This window comes from Malurus melanocephalus, unplaced genomic scaffold, assembly GCF_030028575.1.
Source record: "Malurus melanocephalus ecotype Western Australia unplaced genomic scaffold, MMel_1.1 scaffold_363, whole genome shotgun sequence".
NCBI lineage: Eukaryota > Metazoa > Chordata > Aves > Passeriformes > Maluridae > Malurus > Malurus melanocephalus.
The window spans coordinates 47,726-64,351 of record NW_026623595.1 but is presented as its reverse complement, the minus strand read 5'-3'; the positions used below and the strand labels follow the sequence as shown (position 1 = coordinate 64,351).

The 16,626-nt window shown below is 42.3% G+C and overlaps 1 protein-coding gene across 3 annotated transcripts in view; it reads left to right on the top strand.

Moving 5' to 3' along the window:
• Positions 1–16,626, top strand: part of ADGRF5 (adhesion G protein-coupled receptor F5) — a 43,037-nt gene that overhangs the window by 14,150 nt on the left and 12,261 nt on the right. For 2 of the 3 annotated variants that reach the window (XM_057378566.1, XM_057378568.1), the window contains exons 2-14: positions 2,479–2,631; positions 3,910–4,037; positions 6,210–6,270; positions 6,846–7,016; positions 8,298–8,477; positions 8,843–8,970; positions 9,431–9,489; positions 10,147–10,289; positions 11,131–11,337; positions 13,192–13,425; positions 15,300–15,464; positions 15,586–15,804; positions 16,062–16,280. In XM_057378566.1, coding sequence (XP_057234549.1) covers positions 3,936–4,037; positions 6,210–6,270; positions 6,846–7,016; positions 8,298–8,477; positions 8,843–8,970; positions 9,431–9,489; positions 10,147–10,289; positions 11,131–11,337; positions 13,192–13,425; positions 15,300–15,464; positions 15,586–15,804; positions 16,062–16,280 — 1,888 coding nt within the window. In that variant the 5' untranslated portion in view covers positions 2,479–2,631; positions 3,910–3,935. Of the gene's footprint in view, positions 1–291; positions 498–2,478; positions 2,632–3,909; positions 4,038–6,209; positions 6,271–6,845; positions 7,017–8,297; positions 8,478–8,842; positions 8,971–9,430; positions 9,490–10,146; positions 10,290–11,130; positions 11,338–13,191; positions 13,426–15,299; positions 15,465–15,585; positions 15,805–16,061; positions 16,281–16,626 lie in introns of those variants that run through there. The other variant, XM_057378567.1, reaches the window with a different exon arrangement.

Sequence of the window (16,626 nt, the reverse complement as noted above, 5' to 3'; positions counted from 1 at the left end):
GTGCTGCCAGCTCAGGTAGGAAAATTTTAGGGGTTTCCTCCTTTATAATTAATTCAAAGGCCACAGACATTTTGCCATAGATACAAAACATGATTTTGCTGCTTTCAGTCCTCAACACCCTCTTTTGCTAAAACAAAGAAGGTGAGTAACAGCAGTGGAACAAGTTAGTCCACTAATCTGCAAATAAGACACTGAAGGACTCAGATCAGTGCAGGGGGAAATAATGAGTACAACCTGATGAGTGGTATCAGGAAATATCTCCTCTTAAAATGCTTTGTGGGTTTTCTGCAGTGGCATATCTGCTCAGCCTCACRCTTTAAATTTGAGTGCAGGCTCTAGAGGCAGCGTCTTTTCTGGGCACTAATAATTTTTCAACAAATTATAAAATTCCTGTGGTTTATTTTCTCTTTGAGAGAACAATCTGGGCTAGGGTAGAAAGCTGAGGATTTTTAAGATGAATCTAATTAGAAGATCTTCTCTTTGAACCACCTGAGAAGGTAAATCATATTATATCTCTTGGTCTTGTCTTTATTTTCTAAAATATGTGTGATGATGATTATTGTGCTGGGTGGATTTGCAAGAGGTGGTGTAATTATTTTGCAACATTSATGAAAAAGAGAAGCTTAGAGAAAAAGTAAAAAGAAGGTCATGTCTTCTGTCCTGGGTTAAAATGAGACCTTGCTATTTGCCTCTAGGAATTCTCTGCATTAAGAAATTAACTTTAAACAATATTTTCCAACCTGAATGCTGTGGAGAACAAGCATTTGGTAGCCAATCTGGRCTTCTTTAGCTCTCTGGGGTTTTATAATTTGGAGATACTTATTGCTTCCCAGGAGACAGTTTGTATGAGAAATGAGGAATGTGTCTACACATGTGCTTTGCCCACTGAAGGTAGAGAGATACTTGAGAATTTGCTCTCTGAAAAGTTTACAGCAGTAATTTATTCATTGAGAAATTAAATGAATGAGGAGAACAGCCACATTACTTGAGAAGAACATTAATACTTTTCCCCATTTGCAACTTGTCTGTAGGTTTTCTGTCTTTCTAGATACTGGCTTGGGAGGTTTTGGAGTTTTAAATTGCTACCAAAGCCTGAGTAGCAGCCCAGTTTCATTTACATGAATTGTCCTCTACATGGTGTCTTATATGCACAATTGACAGGGGTTTGCTGTCAGCTGCATTAAGTCACACAGAAGATGTGTTTAAAAATAGAGGCCAACCCACAACATTTGAATTTGAAGGCGACTTTGGGAACAGCGTAAAAGATGCATGCAAAACTCTACCAGATGTTGTTTACCCTTATCATAAATTTTGTTTAATGACCTTTTTGCCTTTCTGTTATCTCTCTCATCAACCTGTTACCAAAGTAATACAAACTCTTTGTACAGATTAAGTTTTTTACCATATAGTGTGAGAATATGCTGAATGTACAAAGCTACCAGAAACATTTGTTTTGTTAATATTTCAATTATTAGGTCATGTCACTATCTCAGGGACTTGTGTCACAGCTTRTAATGTTTCTCTCGTGATCCACTGTGATCAGTCGTGGTCTTGTGATCAGCCAGATCTATGGAAGTCTTGAGTTTGTTACAAGTGGATGATGTCTTCAAAATTGCAAAATTTGAAGCCTTTGTTGTAGAATGTTTGATTTAGTGACAGATCTGCCCAGGAAACTGAAAAAACTTTTCCATAGTTTATTTTTTTCTCCCTAATTCTGCCAGACATTTATCCATTGGATTAAAAAAAAAACCAGAATCCCAAAATCAACCAAACAAACAACCAATTAAAAAACAAGAAAAAAGCCTGTAACACTTTTTTGGAATGGGGTGGGAAGATATTCTGAATCACTGTGATRTCCTTCTTTCTGATTATTCCTGTATAGGACTATAAGAGCAGCTATGCTGTGTTAGGTCAAATGTCTAGATAACAAAGTTTGCTCTTTTTTTTTCTTTATTTGTTTATTTTATTTTGTTTTGTTTTGCTTTTGTTTTGCTTTTGCTTTGTTTATGTTTGTTTTTGTTTTCTGCTTTGATTTTAGTTTTGTATTTTTTTCTCTGTTGCTATACTAAAATATCTTAAAATTAACTTTCCATTTTTAATTGCATCTCAGAATTCAGTTGGCATTTTCTTCAGACCCCATTTCTGAGAGGTAATAGTCACTTCAGAGTCCATCACAGAACACTAATGTCATGATCATTTCTTCTACCTTACACTTCTCAGTGATGAATTTGATGATCTAATCACTCAGCCTCCTGTGACCCCAGTGCAGATCCTGACAGGCAGACTTTGCTTTTRTTAGTCTTGATCATGTAGAGTTTTCCATGGTCACTGCCATCATCACTGCCTTTTCCACATCCCTTGAGAAAGGAGGATAAGGTACAGGGTTACACCATGTTCCTGCAGAGCTCTGGTGATGATATCTCCATATTGGAAAAGAAAATTATTTATACCTACTTTTGCCTCCTATCTTTTAACCAGGTCAGTATCCAGGTGAAGTCCCACTCCAGATGGATCTCTCTAAGAACCACATTTGGTGAGAAAATCTCACAAATCTGTGCTGGACACCCACGCTGGTGACATYGAATACATGCTTGGCTGTAAACTCAGTTCCATCCTCTTCCAGTTCTCAAGGTGAGAACACAGATCATGTTCATTTTCTGTCGTGGTCTCCTCTGAGCAGGAAAGTGCCAACAAAACCCCTTCCTGCTTGGGAGCAGCAGCTCTGATAAATGATGGTTGCAATAGGCAGCCACTGATCTCAGGAGGTGCTGATTTTTCTGGTGATTCATTGCCTTGCAAAGTCTGAGTTTGGATGAACAGCCTTTTCAGTGCAAATAGATTGTAATTTTACAAAAGTTCATGGTTTTAATCAGGCTGATGTTATCCACTCAGGCACTATTCAGTACTATGTTTAGAGTCTTTCTTCAGTGCTTAAAATGATTTTCATAATCTGCTTGGGTTCTGCCTTTTTCTGTAGCTCTCTACTAGCTCTTAACTCTGGAGCTAGGGAAATATTTCGTTAGGAATAACCAGAAAGTGCGTATTCATAGCAAAATATATATTTTATATGTTTTTCTATTCCTTTTGGCTGCATGAACATGTCAATACCTGTTATAAGGGTCCATGCATGTTTTACCTCTCCCTTTATGTTTCATCATCGAATCTACTGTGTGAGTAAATTAGCTTAGTTATTAATGAGCTGGAAAATGTTATTTTTGGGGGGGATTGATTTCAGGCACCACATTATATTCTAGTGTGTCATTATTCTTAGATTCTGGGTTACTTATTTGTTAACTTCAATGCAATTAATGCAGAAATGGGCTAAAACCTCAAGATAACACAGATTATTYCCTGGAGTACCACTCTTCATTGTGTCTGTTGCTAGCCAAGGGGTAACAAATCACACAGAAATCTGTAGCTGAGCTCACGGTGTTGCTACAGCCGTCTCTAGAGTGGGATACTGTGGCAGAGCTCTCCCTGCTGCCACAGGACAGTCCTTCACTGACAGMAACATTCCTTACTGCTCCCTCATCTCCTGGCTGTGCATTTCCCGAGTACCACTGAGAGGGATATTCGAAGATCCAAAGTCAACTTTTCTCATGGCAGATTTCCAGCATCTTCTTTGTCCCTATTAGTAATCTGCTTAGGACTCTGCTTTCTCCAAACAATTTCTTTCTCCTATTTTGAGTAGATACAGCTGACATGAGAAAAAGGAGCGATGGGGAAACAATCTGATGGCAGCGCAGAGGAATAATTACAGACCTTGTTCTGAGGCCTGTCTTGCACAGATTGAACAGGCAAAGTTGCTGAAGAAGGCAGAACACCTGATTTTTGTGGTGTGGGCTGGTATTTCCTCCTGTCCCAGTCAGATGAAAATTCCCTGATCCTTTTGCTTCATTGTCTTTTCAGGCTCCACAGCAAAGTCGCCGGGCAAAATGCCATCCCCAATCACTGCAGGTCTCCACTGCCTGCTCCTACTGGTCTCAGCCTTCTGCCAGACACCACAGGGCTCAAACTTCTATCCATTTTCATATGTAGTGAGTATCCTTCTCCAGTCTCATTGGTTTTCATTGGGTTTCTGCTTGTAGCACTGCGATGCTCTCCTTTACATCCACAAAACCTTGGAAGAAGTCAGAATAAGACCAGGAGGGGACTCTGAACCCAGAGTGTGTAAAAGGTGGAGAAATCCAGCAACTGGGCTGTTCTTGTTTCCCAGTCTTAAAGCCTCTGCAGAAGGCACTGAGCAAAACATTTCTGGTTTCTTACCTATGTTGGCTTGCCCAGGATTTCAGTTGCTGTTCCTGGAGTTAAGTCTACATAACAGCTGTGTGGCACTGCTCCTGGATGGAACTCACCCATCCTGTGAGACAGGAGCCAAATATATCTAGAACTGATGTGTTTGCAGGTAGGTGAGASGAGTCTCACCACTGTCCCAACAGCAGGATTCGTGCACAGGACCAAAACGCCTCTCCTGAGTGATTTGTGTTTGGATGTTGCCTGTGAATTGAGATCTTACTTCAGTTTCCCCATTTTTCAATAATCCTCACAGACCCCTTTTGTTTCACCAATAATGTGAATTATGGAAAGCCATTTTRTGCTTCATCCTGTACTTGGGTTTTTTATTTCTGCACAAATAGTCCCTAACAAAAAAGGACAAAAGAGGATCAGAGAAACTAAGGGTCAGACCAAATGGGAGTAAATCTAATCTGGCAAAGAAAATTAGTCTACAAATCTACCAACTCTTGGCCATCACAATTATTATTAGACCAGAAAATACTTCTTTTGTCTTCTCCATAGTGAGTGAATGGGAACCTCCTTCTTTAAGAAAGTTGAAAAAAAGGAAAGGAAATATGAAGAGGAAGGTGGGAACTCCTTAGCTTTTTCTACCACTATCCCCTGTGTTGGCAAACCAAGATATTCCTGCTTGGAGGAGCTTCACCAGCACTTCAGCAGATGTCTAACAGTGACCAAATATCTTGTTCGGTCAGTTTTTTCAAGCTGTCTCCACAGCACTTAGRAGTTTTCATGAAAAAAGCAACACCTCTATTTTTAGCATCATTGATCCATGGTACAGCCTACAGATGAGTCATTACTTAAAGGTGGGAAATATGTGAAGTATTTAGCAACCTAACAATACCCTGCAGTTGTTTGGGAGAGTAATTGAAAAAGGAAACCACCGAGTCCAAACCTGGAGGAAGACATGGGTCACGGTGCACTTTCTGTAACTCTTGCAGCCAACCTCTAACACGAAGGTAACGTCCCAGCAGAGCAAAAAGTGCCAGCACGCCTTKGGATCCTCACCCCAGCACAGCTGTGCTACCAAACCCAGCTCTAATCACACACCAGATGGTTCCTTTATGTAAAGAGATGACTTAAGAGTTGCCAAGCTATTCACCCTTTCTGTAAATAAAGTTTTCAGTAGGAACCAAGAAACTGGCAAAGCTGCGAATTTCCTGCCTGTGTCTTTGCTTTTTCTTCAGCCTTTCTTGCTAGCAGTGGTGCCARTGTATTTTTAGGGCACAATTAAAAAAGATAAGATGGTCTGAATCTCACTTGGCTGCAGCCTGTGTAAACCCAGTCACAGTGAAATGGTGCCACCCCTGCCCTGGCCAACTGTGTGTTACTGAAGGCCCCAAAATCACTGACGTTGTAGCTGAGCTGGAGCCAGGGCTTTTCAATCCCCTTTCTTCTCCTGCTYAGGCTGTGTCTGCTGCTGCAGAGGTGGGAGCTCAGAGCAAAGGGGAAAGCAAAGGGTGATCAGAGTTCAGTTTCTGGATTCAAAGGCCAGCTGACCAGGTTTCCCAAGCAGTTCACAAGGCTGGCCTAGGACTAAGGGCACTGTATCAACCCTGTACTGAGCTTGCAGCTCAGACCCAGAAATCCTCCTAAGCAGGGACAGTTCCCTTGCAGAGATATGCAAAGAGTCATCTGCAAACTCAGGACATCTGTCAGCTGGTGTTTAACCCTTCCCTGCTTGGAAGATAGAAATATTCTGTTTTTAAGAGGAAGATGGGGTGGGAAGTTGGAGAGGTCAGACCTAGACTAATGGGAAAAAATAATCTATGTCAGTATTTTCATAATTAATTTCTTTCACCAACAATAGCAAATAGCAGCTAAGGCTTCACTTTGTTGTTCTCACAGAACTTCACCCTCTTTTTTTTTTTTTTTTTTTTTTTTTTTTTTTTTTTTTTTTTTTTTTTTTCCCACAGTTTGACAGCACATTTGGACAGGAGAGTTTCCAACCAGAGATTCAAAGGCAGAAACGAAACAGTACGTACACAAATTTGTAGTAACAGAGTAGGTTTCTAGAAAGCCGGGGGTGAAATCGCTATTAGGGACAGCATCTCTTGATGCACTGAACTGGGAACATCAAGGATGAGGTGTGGTTGTGGTTAAATCCCCRCTGAGTACCACAGTGCCTCTCACTCACGCTCTCTCAATACCATGGGGAGCAGAATCAGAAGGATAAAGTGAGAAAACTCGCTTTATGGGTTGAGATAAAGAAAAAAATAATCCTCTGTGGCCTCAGTCTGTGGCTGGCAACCCATCCACTTACTGAYTTTAAGGAGAGAAGGGATGAGACAGCTATTCTATTAATATATTATGCCATTTGTGTCAGCTTCCTATTGCTCTGACACCAGAGAAATCTGGCTTTTGTTGGACCATCAGCAGGTGGAACAGAGGCAAAATGTCTGCTGAGTGGAAGAAAATTCCCTAAGGAGGTTGACTTGGTAACCAAGTTACCATGAAATAGCAACAAAGAGCCCAAATGCTAAATTGGAGGCCATCAATTTGTGATTTACCCTCAAACACAGTTCTGCAGTCTCATTCTATTTCTCTTTCAGTGGTTATTGTTGATCTCCCCCTTCCGGAATACACTGTTGACATTGAAGTACACCTGGACGATTCATCTTATCTACAGCCAATCAAAGACTATTTCAAAAACATCGATCTTACAGTTCCAATTAATATTTCAAATGCACCAATGACAGTTTCAAACATCAACATTACAACAGGTGGGTCAGTTATTGATTTGTATATTCTGGATAATGTGAGATTTTGTCAGTATTTAATGTCTCCCATCACACTTGGAAATCACCATAATTGAACCATCTCTGCTGCCTGCTGGAAGCCTCAGCAGGAYTGAAGCTCTAGCACACAACAGCATATTTGTTTATCTGTCTCTCACCACTCCTCATTATATAATGCTGGCATTAGGAATAGCTCTGAATGCTTTTCATTTCCTAAGGAARGCACAAAGCCGGAGGAAGCCTGAGCCAAAGGATTTTGCTCCAGTTTGTGTAACAAGCAGTCTGAGTTACTTTCAAGTTTCAGGAAGCTGTGACAGCAGTTATCAGACTGTTTACTTCCCTCCTCCTGTATCTGGAACATAAATGGCTGTCATAGCCTGTACTCTGACCCTGACAGAGACAGGCTGCGTGAGACACAACTCACTTAACCTATTCTTATGGGGCAAGATTTCAGACAGGTTTCATTACACGGACTGTGGTTGTGTGACATCACATCTGAGTAACRCAGCTGAGAATATAAACACACCAARCATTTACAATAGCAGAGGAGATTCAATACATTCTTATCGATGGCCCATAAAGCAGCGAAAGGAAATGTTCAACAGTTCCCAAAACAACRTGCAAACAAATCTTCTAAAGGCCTTCAGGCTCAGTTTAATGCGTGAAAGTAATTTTGTTAGTATCTTACTTTGAAAATGACACATTAAGAGCAGAAAAAGTTACAGTCAAGTGTTTTGTTGGGTTTTTTTTGGGTTTGTTTCTTTATTTTAGTGCTTTGAAGCACTTGGTGATGATGCTACCTTCTCTCACGCAGCATCTGTCAGGACACAGAACAGCACAACACCTCATTAGCCCCTGGGACTCTGAATGACTTTGCTCTTACAGTTTTTAAAAACCTATACAGTTGCTTTCATCTCAGATGACATAAAAACATCCAGTCTGAAAAGTATTATGGGACCCTGGCCARTATGCCAGGTAAATGTTTTGGATCAGACTTCACATCTTCATTCAGTTACTTAAAAGTAATTGATCAGACTTATCCCGGTACCAGTTTGGTTGCCATTTCTGGTTAGTCATTTACAATCAGTAGTATAAAATTTGCAAGGTGTCAGATCATCATCATTTTGGCATCACTCAAGTGAACTCACAAGAAGGGCAATATTTTGAGATCCCTGTCATGAAGATACAGAAATGTAAATATTTGTCATGCAATAGCTATGCCCTGTTTGCCATTCTCATGGTATTTCTCTGTCTGTCTGCCTGCAGTCTGCCTGCCCAGTGGTGAGAATAGCAGCTGCTGTTTCTGTGAAAATGGATACGCCTGGCCAAGCACAGTGTGCAGTGATTTGACACCCTGCCCTTCTCTGAGCCTGGAACCAGCCCTGCCCTGTGGCTACACGCAGGAAATGCCTTTCTATGGACCCTACTGTGAGCCCCAGACTGAGGGTAAGAAGGCACAGGCATGAACTTCATCGCTGTGCAGCTCATATACTGGTTAGGGGTCAGAATATAGAGAAAAGGTGTGATAAAATGGCACATCAGGACTGAGCTGGCTACCACATCACCTGTGAATGTGGAAAGTCTGCAGGGATGATCTAAAGCTGTTCTCCTTGTGATATGGGTTTACCTTGACCCAAACACTTGCAGATATTTGGTTGCATTTGGATCCCCAACTCCTGTAGTCACTCCCATGCCTCTTTGAGACTTTTGCTGAGCAAAGAAAGTTTCATCTCATGAGATTTTCAACAGATTTTCACCTCAGAAGCATTGTTTTTGATGATTTTCATTTATTTTTTTGTCTTTCCTTACAGAGTCATGCGGTATGGGAGAGCCCATTGTAATGAATATGTCAGTCAGACTCGACACAGACTTCCAGGATGATCTCAAGGATTCTTCTTCTGTGTTGTACCAAAAATACAAAGCAGACCTTGAAAAAGCGGTAATGATTTTAGTTTTTCATCTCTGAAGGGAGAGTGCCCCCTAAGAAATTCAGTGTTTAGCCCAAGTGCCTGGGATAAAGGGTGGCCTCTCAGTGTCTCTGTGGGGAGCTGGGAAATGTGCATCTGTGAGAGCTACAAAGTGGGACAAAGCTGACTCCATTGAAAGCAATGCCAATATTCCCATTTATTTTAATACACTGGGAAGTATTTAGGGATCTTTTGTACCTAAAGCATGAAAACAAAAATCTTGTTGTTGGTCCAACTTAAATACGCGTGGGCACAACTGGAATGAAACCATGAACAGAAATTTATTCTGTGACACCAGGAGAGCACCAGGCCTGTTGTGTCAGATATGCTAACCTGTCCTTACTCACATCTGRAATGGAGAGTTTCCTATTTTAAGCACACTGTCGTAATACACAGAGGACTTACTCCATGTCATATTGTCTTTGTTTACAGTTTAATGCCAGCTACAAATGTTTACCAGGCTTTGTATCGGCAAAAGTAATGAGTTTCAGGTAAGTAAATAATTTCATTTTTTCCTGGAAGACATAAATCTTTCTGTCCAGTCTCAAGGAGACACGAGTCAGCAAAGGCAACATTCACTCTGGCTAGAACCCACTCCAAATATACACACACTGAATAACACAATRATCCCTGCAAAGCAAAGCCCAGCTATGAACACGGAAATGCAATTGTGGGTAAAATTCATCACTGTGCAAAAGTCCAAGAAATGTAATCATTCTCCATCTGGATCAAAGCCTTTTATGGAAAAGACTGAGCTCCACCCAAAGGGGAAAATGATGCAAACAAACGTAACATCATTTCCTAGGCCATGAGGAAGATGAATTAGCACATTGACTTCGGATGCAACCTTGGATTAAAGAGACATTGCTGCTGTCCACACATATTGAAGTGCAGCTGTATTTTAGATTTTCTAGGGGAAGTTTACTAGAAAAAGAATCAGATGAGGAAGATGTCATATAAAGGTGTTCATTCCTAGAGAAGAATTGTGGCACAACTTTCTTGTAAACCAGAGCAAGTCTCATGTGCCAGGAGGAGCCTTCAGAGGGGAGCCCTGTTGAGGCCTTCCCAGCCATGCAAGATGGGTCACCACAACACAGAAAACCACTAATACACAAGGGTATTTAATTCTGCTGCTTCTTTCTGTTTAGCCCTGGAAGTGTTTTTGTGAACTATGAAGTAAGAACAGGAGCAGCAAGCTTCGCTCAGGTTGGAGATTCCAACAGAGCTGTAACGCAGTTTCTGGATTCATCGTACCAGCTAAACCAATCTACCTTCACAAGAATAATAACTAGTAAGTTAAAAACTCTCAGTACCTTCCTTCAACCTTTACTTTAATATTTTTATACTGAATCTTGTAGCTGCCTTATATTGTTGATGATTTGGTATTAGACCCTCAAGAAACATTTATTTCTTGCCTGTTTCGTTTCATCCTGTGTCACCAAAGCTTAGGACCTTCATGAGAGGACCATGCACACAATACCTCCCATGAAAAACCAAAGCCTTCCAGATACCCCACTGCTCAGTTATTGGTTGGACTTGATGATCTTAGGGATCTTTTCCAGCTTAAATGGTTCTTAATGATCCCTGATGTAGTGTGTCCAGGGCAGAGAGATTGAACACCCTTAATTCATCTCCAGAACTGAGATAGCTYTAAGAATGTCAGGCTGCCAGCACTTCCTACTCTTTAAAGAAAAACATAAAACTCTTGCAGTTGACATGACAACACGTTCCCCTTGGCTTTTTCAGCACATTTTCCACTCTGCTGCTGGACAGTGTGTTGCAATTCAGTTGCCTGATCAAGTGCCCTGGAGGTGCTGTGCTCTCAGTGCACTGAGTGCTGCACTGTCTGTCTCAGAGGATTACTTCAACCTGGCTGCTTCTCTTCCCAGTTTATCCAGTTAGAAGGCAGTGGTAGTGATAGTAATATTTCTAAAACCTTCTAGAATCTTTCGCTGAGAAAGAAAAGAATATGTTGAGGGGAAATCCCATGGCTTGTGTCTGAGGTSATGCCCTGCAGCTGATGCTGGATACATGTTATTTATGACCACCTGGRATCCCTGTAAGATGAAAGACACCAGAAAGATGTGACATGAAGTGACAGTAATGCAGAACCTTGCTCTCTGTCTTTCCAGATCAGATAAACTTCACTGTGCAACCCTCAAACATTTTTGAAGGGGACACGGTAAGACTGAMCTGTGAGATAAATTCGACATTTTCYCATGCAACCTGGTATCACTCTGAYCAGACCATCTCAACCAGCTCCMGGCATTCAATAGAGACAGTTTTAGCAACCAGAAGATCGATTCTTAAAATTACCAACGTCACAATGAAGGATTCTGGTATGATTTTCTATTGTTAAAACAGCAGACRTAAATCTCTAGTGTGGCTAGCTCTRAAGAAAGCAAGATGAATGACGTGGCTGCATTTTCCTAGAGGAAATGTGAAAATTACACTCTGCCTCATAATTTTCCCATTGTTTTCATGTGATCTACATACTGACTGACATTGCCAGAAAGATGTGAACAGACTGAAGTGATTGTAYGTGACTGGGTGTTTAAAGTGCCAGGATTCACGATCAAATCAGGGAAAATGGTGGTGCCTACATGGCTGTGAGGCTCTCCCACGCTTTTGGTGTGGTAATTGGAGGCTGTGGTTGAATTTGCCCTTAATGCCCTTGCCTCATTCACACACATAACCTAACTAATCAGAGCTCAGAGCTACAGTTTTGCATRTTTAGGGATTTTTGAAAATGAGAAACAGGTAAACTGATGGCATTGTTCTGGGAGGAGATACCATGGGAATTATTATGTATTATCAGAGCTTGGACTCGGGCTCCCACTCAGTTCTTCTTTTTGGACCATGAATTCTAGATTCAACTTCAAAAAGAGCAGTCTGTGATCCAGTATTTGGGTACATATATGCAAGGTAGGAATCATTGGTCCAAAATTGTTTGGACTGAGGATGCCCTGAACTGTAGTGTGTCCACTCCTGTGTAGGTGGCCTGCTCACTTGGCTATCCCAGTGGGAAGGGAAATCCATTTCAAGTCTGTAGAGGTTTGGAGCTCTGATTGCCCATCTCAAAACCAAGCCTGGCTGCACCCAGGGGACTTGTGCCTGAGAGAGTGGCTGATAAGAGAAGGGACCTGGGGGTCCTGGYYRATGGCAAGTTGAATATGAGTCAGCAGGGCCCTGGCAGCCAGGTGGGACATCCCTGTCCTGGGGRCATCWGGSACAGMATCCCAGYTGGGCARGGWTGGGGATTGTCCCACTCTGCTCTGCACTGGRGCAGSCTCACCTTGAGTGCTGGGAGAAATTTTGGGTAYTAAAATACAAAAAAGGCATCAYACTRTTGGAGAGCATCCAAAGGAGGTCATGAGGATGGTGAAGKGTCTGGAGGGGAACCCTKATGGGGAGCRRCTGGGATCACTTGGTCTGTTCAGCCTTGAGGAGACTGAGGGAAAACCTCACTGTGGTCTTGTCCTCATGAGGGGAAGGAGAGGGGCAGGAACAGATCTGTCCTCCTGGTGACCAGTGGCAGAGCTCAAGGAGATGGCATGGACTGGAGTCAGGGTAGGTTTAGTTTGGAGGAACAGGCTCTGCAGGGCAGTGCTCACAGCACCRAGCCTGACAGARTCCAAGGAGCATTTGGACAAAACTCTCAGCCACATGGTGTGGCTCTTGGAGTGTCCTATGTAGGGCCAAGAGTTGGTTATTGATCCTGATGGGCCCCTTCCAACTCAGTATATTCTGTGATTCTGAGATAAATACTCTGCTCTCTTTGGCAATACTTTCTGAGAAGCTGAAGAGACCTAGACCAGTTCTGGTGGAGTCCACCCTGGGTATCYTTCTGTCACCCATCCTGTCTAGGAAACTTTTTACCGTGCCCTACTGCTGCCAGGAGGACTATGGACAATACACAGATCCCAAAAGCACCAAGTCTGCCAGATTTTAAATATTGCAGTCCAAAAACACTGATCTCTACTCAAATACCAATCAACACTGAACCCTAGTCTGGATTCATTTCACACTGGGAGTCTGCAGAAAGCATTCTGSTGGTGACCTGAAGGTACATATTGATCAGCAAGTAACAGAGCCACTGCAGAGCAGGGAAATGTGAAAACTGGACATGAGAGTAGCTCCTAATTCCAAATACAGAGGCAAACCCAGCAAAAACTGCTGTTTATGCTTTACAGGTTCCTATAGGTGCATGTTCACAAAGAGCAGCCCATCTCACACAGAGATACACACCGCCACAGAAACAGTATCTGTCTTCCCACTACAYATCACTCCAAATTTGGAGGACATCGATGTCACATGTAACAGCCCTGAAGTGCAAGCCAAGGGTCTTCTGCTGTCCTGTTGCACTGACAGACATTTAAAGTCACTTAAGGTTTCCTGGAAAGTAAATGGATCAATCAACATTACAGGTAAGATTAACGAAAGATTTTCTTTCACCTGCTTGATTTGTTCATTGGTCAAAGGTCTCCTCCTAAAGGGCTGCCCCAAAGTCCTAGGATGAGCACAGGGTGTGCTCCAAGGGTGTGTGTAGCAGGGGAAAGGACACTATGAGTGTTGTGCAGGTGCCTGTGGGGTTTCAGGCCTCTCATACACTGATGCCCTAAACTCTGCCATCCTGAATGGAAACAGCTGCCTGGACCAGCAGCACACCAGCTTCTTCCAAAAACCTTACTTCTGCATGGTCTAATTTTGAGAGCAAGGATGAGTGCATCAGTCTCAACTTCTATCTCCAGAATCACCCTTGGGGTACTGTTGCCTTGACAGCCAGTTTTTAATAATGACACAGACACGGTTAAGGGGATAAAAAGGGTTTTACCTCAGTATTTGGGATCCCAGGTGCACAACTTGATGGCAAAATGCACCCCTGTGTATAGCATGGAAACAAGTTTTATAGGCTTCACAGTTCAGCATATTTATCTAGGATTCCTCAATAAGAAACTTAACAAATGCAGTAATATCTCTTTATTCTAATGAATCCCCTTCCCAGATGAGRCCAGAGCCCAGTTTACACAAGATGTTYCAGAGAGAAGGCTTCACCCAAGGCTGGAGCCTYGGRTTTRAGRTAGCRCAGGGCACACTGACCCTTCCTCAGGATGTTTGGTCTCTCTGCCCAGCAGAACTCCTRAACTAAGCTGGAAWRTCAAGCTATAGGAATTAGAARCATGCAGGGCTAAGGGGTATAAGGGATACATAAAGGGTACAGAAATGTCTAAAAGGGTATGTAAAATATATAAAAGGGTACATAAAATGGAAAGACAAAAATCRTCAGGCATCAGTACAAAGATCTTCCGTGTACCAGATACTGAGATTTGGCAGTCAAGAGGAGCAGGTGCTGCCCTGAGAAACAGCTGCAGTGCAACTAAAGATGAGCACAGTTTCTCTCCCCACCTGTAACTGTGACACATCACATACCAGTTGAATCAGAGGCATTCTGTAAGGCTTTCCAATATAAAGAGCTAATAAATCACCAGCAAATGTGCTATAAAGAGCTACAAAAGAACATGACCAGAAATGCTCATAAACATCTGTGAACCATTGTCCTAAACTGTCTATTGCCCTCTTAATATTTTATGGGTATGAAGTAACSGTTTATTGTTCACTGTTTGCTGTAAATTAAATTTAGCAGAAAGCARGACAGCAAAATGAGATAAAATCTTTAAAGCTCATGCACGCAATCACTTCTACAGAGGACAGTTACCAGTGTGCAGCAGTGCTTGCAGGACAGGGGATCCTGCCCTACTGCAATGGACTGTTTTGCCCCTAATTCCCTGTGGTCAGGCTTTCCCCCAGGAACTCTGCTCTGCTCTCATGTCAGCTGCAGCATGGGACAGCTTTAGTGCTTGCAGCTAAACCAGCACTCTTCAGATTTAAAATTGAATGACTCTCAAGTAGCTACAAATTTTTATTTCAAGATTAGGCAACATTAAAATCTGCAGTATTTACTCCTGATTTACTTATCTTTACTCACCCTAAATATCACAGGTAATGAGGTTAGGCTTAACCAGAGTACTCCTTGTTTTGCTTCATCCCGAGGTTTCCAAGCAAGGTTGTTGCTTTCTGACTGGTTTTGGCAGGAGGAATCTCAGCACAGTGCTGAGTGTTGCCACTCTGTGAGTGTTGCCAGAGTAAAAGATGTGAATGAACTTGAGGAATAATGAGTTTAAATTGTCATGCTTTCAATAACAAACAAACCCACAAAGGTTTCCTTAGCTGGAGTAATTGTGCTTTCCAGAGGTAYTTTTGGACATCCACAGCCCTTCAAAGAAAGCTTATTTCTCTGCAGGAGTRTCCAGTTTGAGTGGAAACTGCACTGAATACCAGCTCAGCATCAAGGAGTCGCTGTGCCCACCGGAGAAGTCCGGAGCAGTGACCACATACACGTGTGAGCTGGAGACTGGACACGGAGCCAGGCGCTCTCAGAGCATCAGAGTCACATACCTGCGAAAAGGTGAGGGRCAGGGACTGGTGACAGCTCTCTAACCCATAGATGGCCTCTGTGGCATGCAGAATTTGCAAGCAATTGGTTAAAAGTGCCTCTGACTAATGTGTTTTGTCCTGTGTTGTCTCAGCCCACGTAACAATATCTTCAAGCCCAAACTCAACAGTTTCCGAGGGATACGCGTTCAATGTAACGTGCAAAAGCGATGTGAGCAATTACGACAGCATCAGTTGGAWAATCCAGTCTGGAAGTGACACAAAAACAGTTGACTGTGATATGTGCATCAAAAATAGCAAATTCCCAGCCACATCTGTGCTCACAGTGAGGTCTGCCACACAGGCTTGGAGAGGTGAGTGAATATGGGCTCATTGGCTACAATGGCAATGAAATCTCTGTACCAGATCATTTGCAGCATCCCTAGCCCTGAAAATCATTGTGGAATCTGGCCACAGTAATAAAAAGCCCCCACAGTTAAAATTTTAAGTGYTGGAGGACAGCAATGATTGATGTTGCCAGCAGCATTGTACTTGCTCAGAATTCATCATCATGCAAAAGCTGAGGAAAACTTCTGTCAACTGAGACATGTTTTTGTATCACTTCTTTTAGGCACCTACATCTGCACATTCTCCCAGAAAAACCTGGAGAGTTCTGCCAATGTGACCATCGAGGTGGTTTCCTTGCCCCTGAAGAAGAACATCCTGGTAGATCCCATTGCAACATCAATACAGTGTGGAGTGCCACACGCCCTKGAGTGCTGCATAAGTGCAAAGACTGTGAGAGACTACAGGGTTACGTTTGTGATTCAGCAAAATGAATTCCAAGTTGGTAAGGCACAATAAACTTGCAGAATCATTAGTTTCACTCTGTGTCACAGCCCAGTCTCTGGGGTTTTTTTTTCAGTTAGGTCTGTGTAAATAAGCCATACTTGCTGTTTTCATGACAACCCAGAAGTACTTCTGAGGGTGTAAAAAAAGGGAAATGGATTTTTTTTAAAGATGGTTAGCAAATGTGGGGAAGATGGCTGGGATTAATACTGAAATGAAGTTTCTACTGTAGTGATAAATATATAATAGGTAAACTCAATGTTTGGTTTGRCTTGCCAGGCAGGGAGAGGTGGCTGTCTAGACCCTTCCTCAGATTGGAAATTGCTGACTTCCTTTTCTTTGCTTTA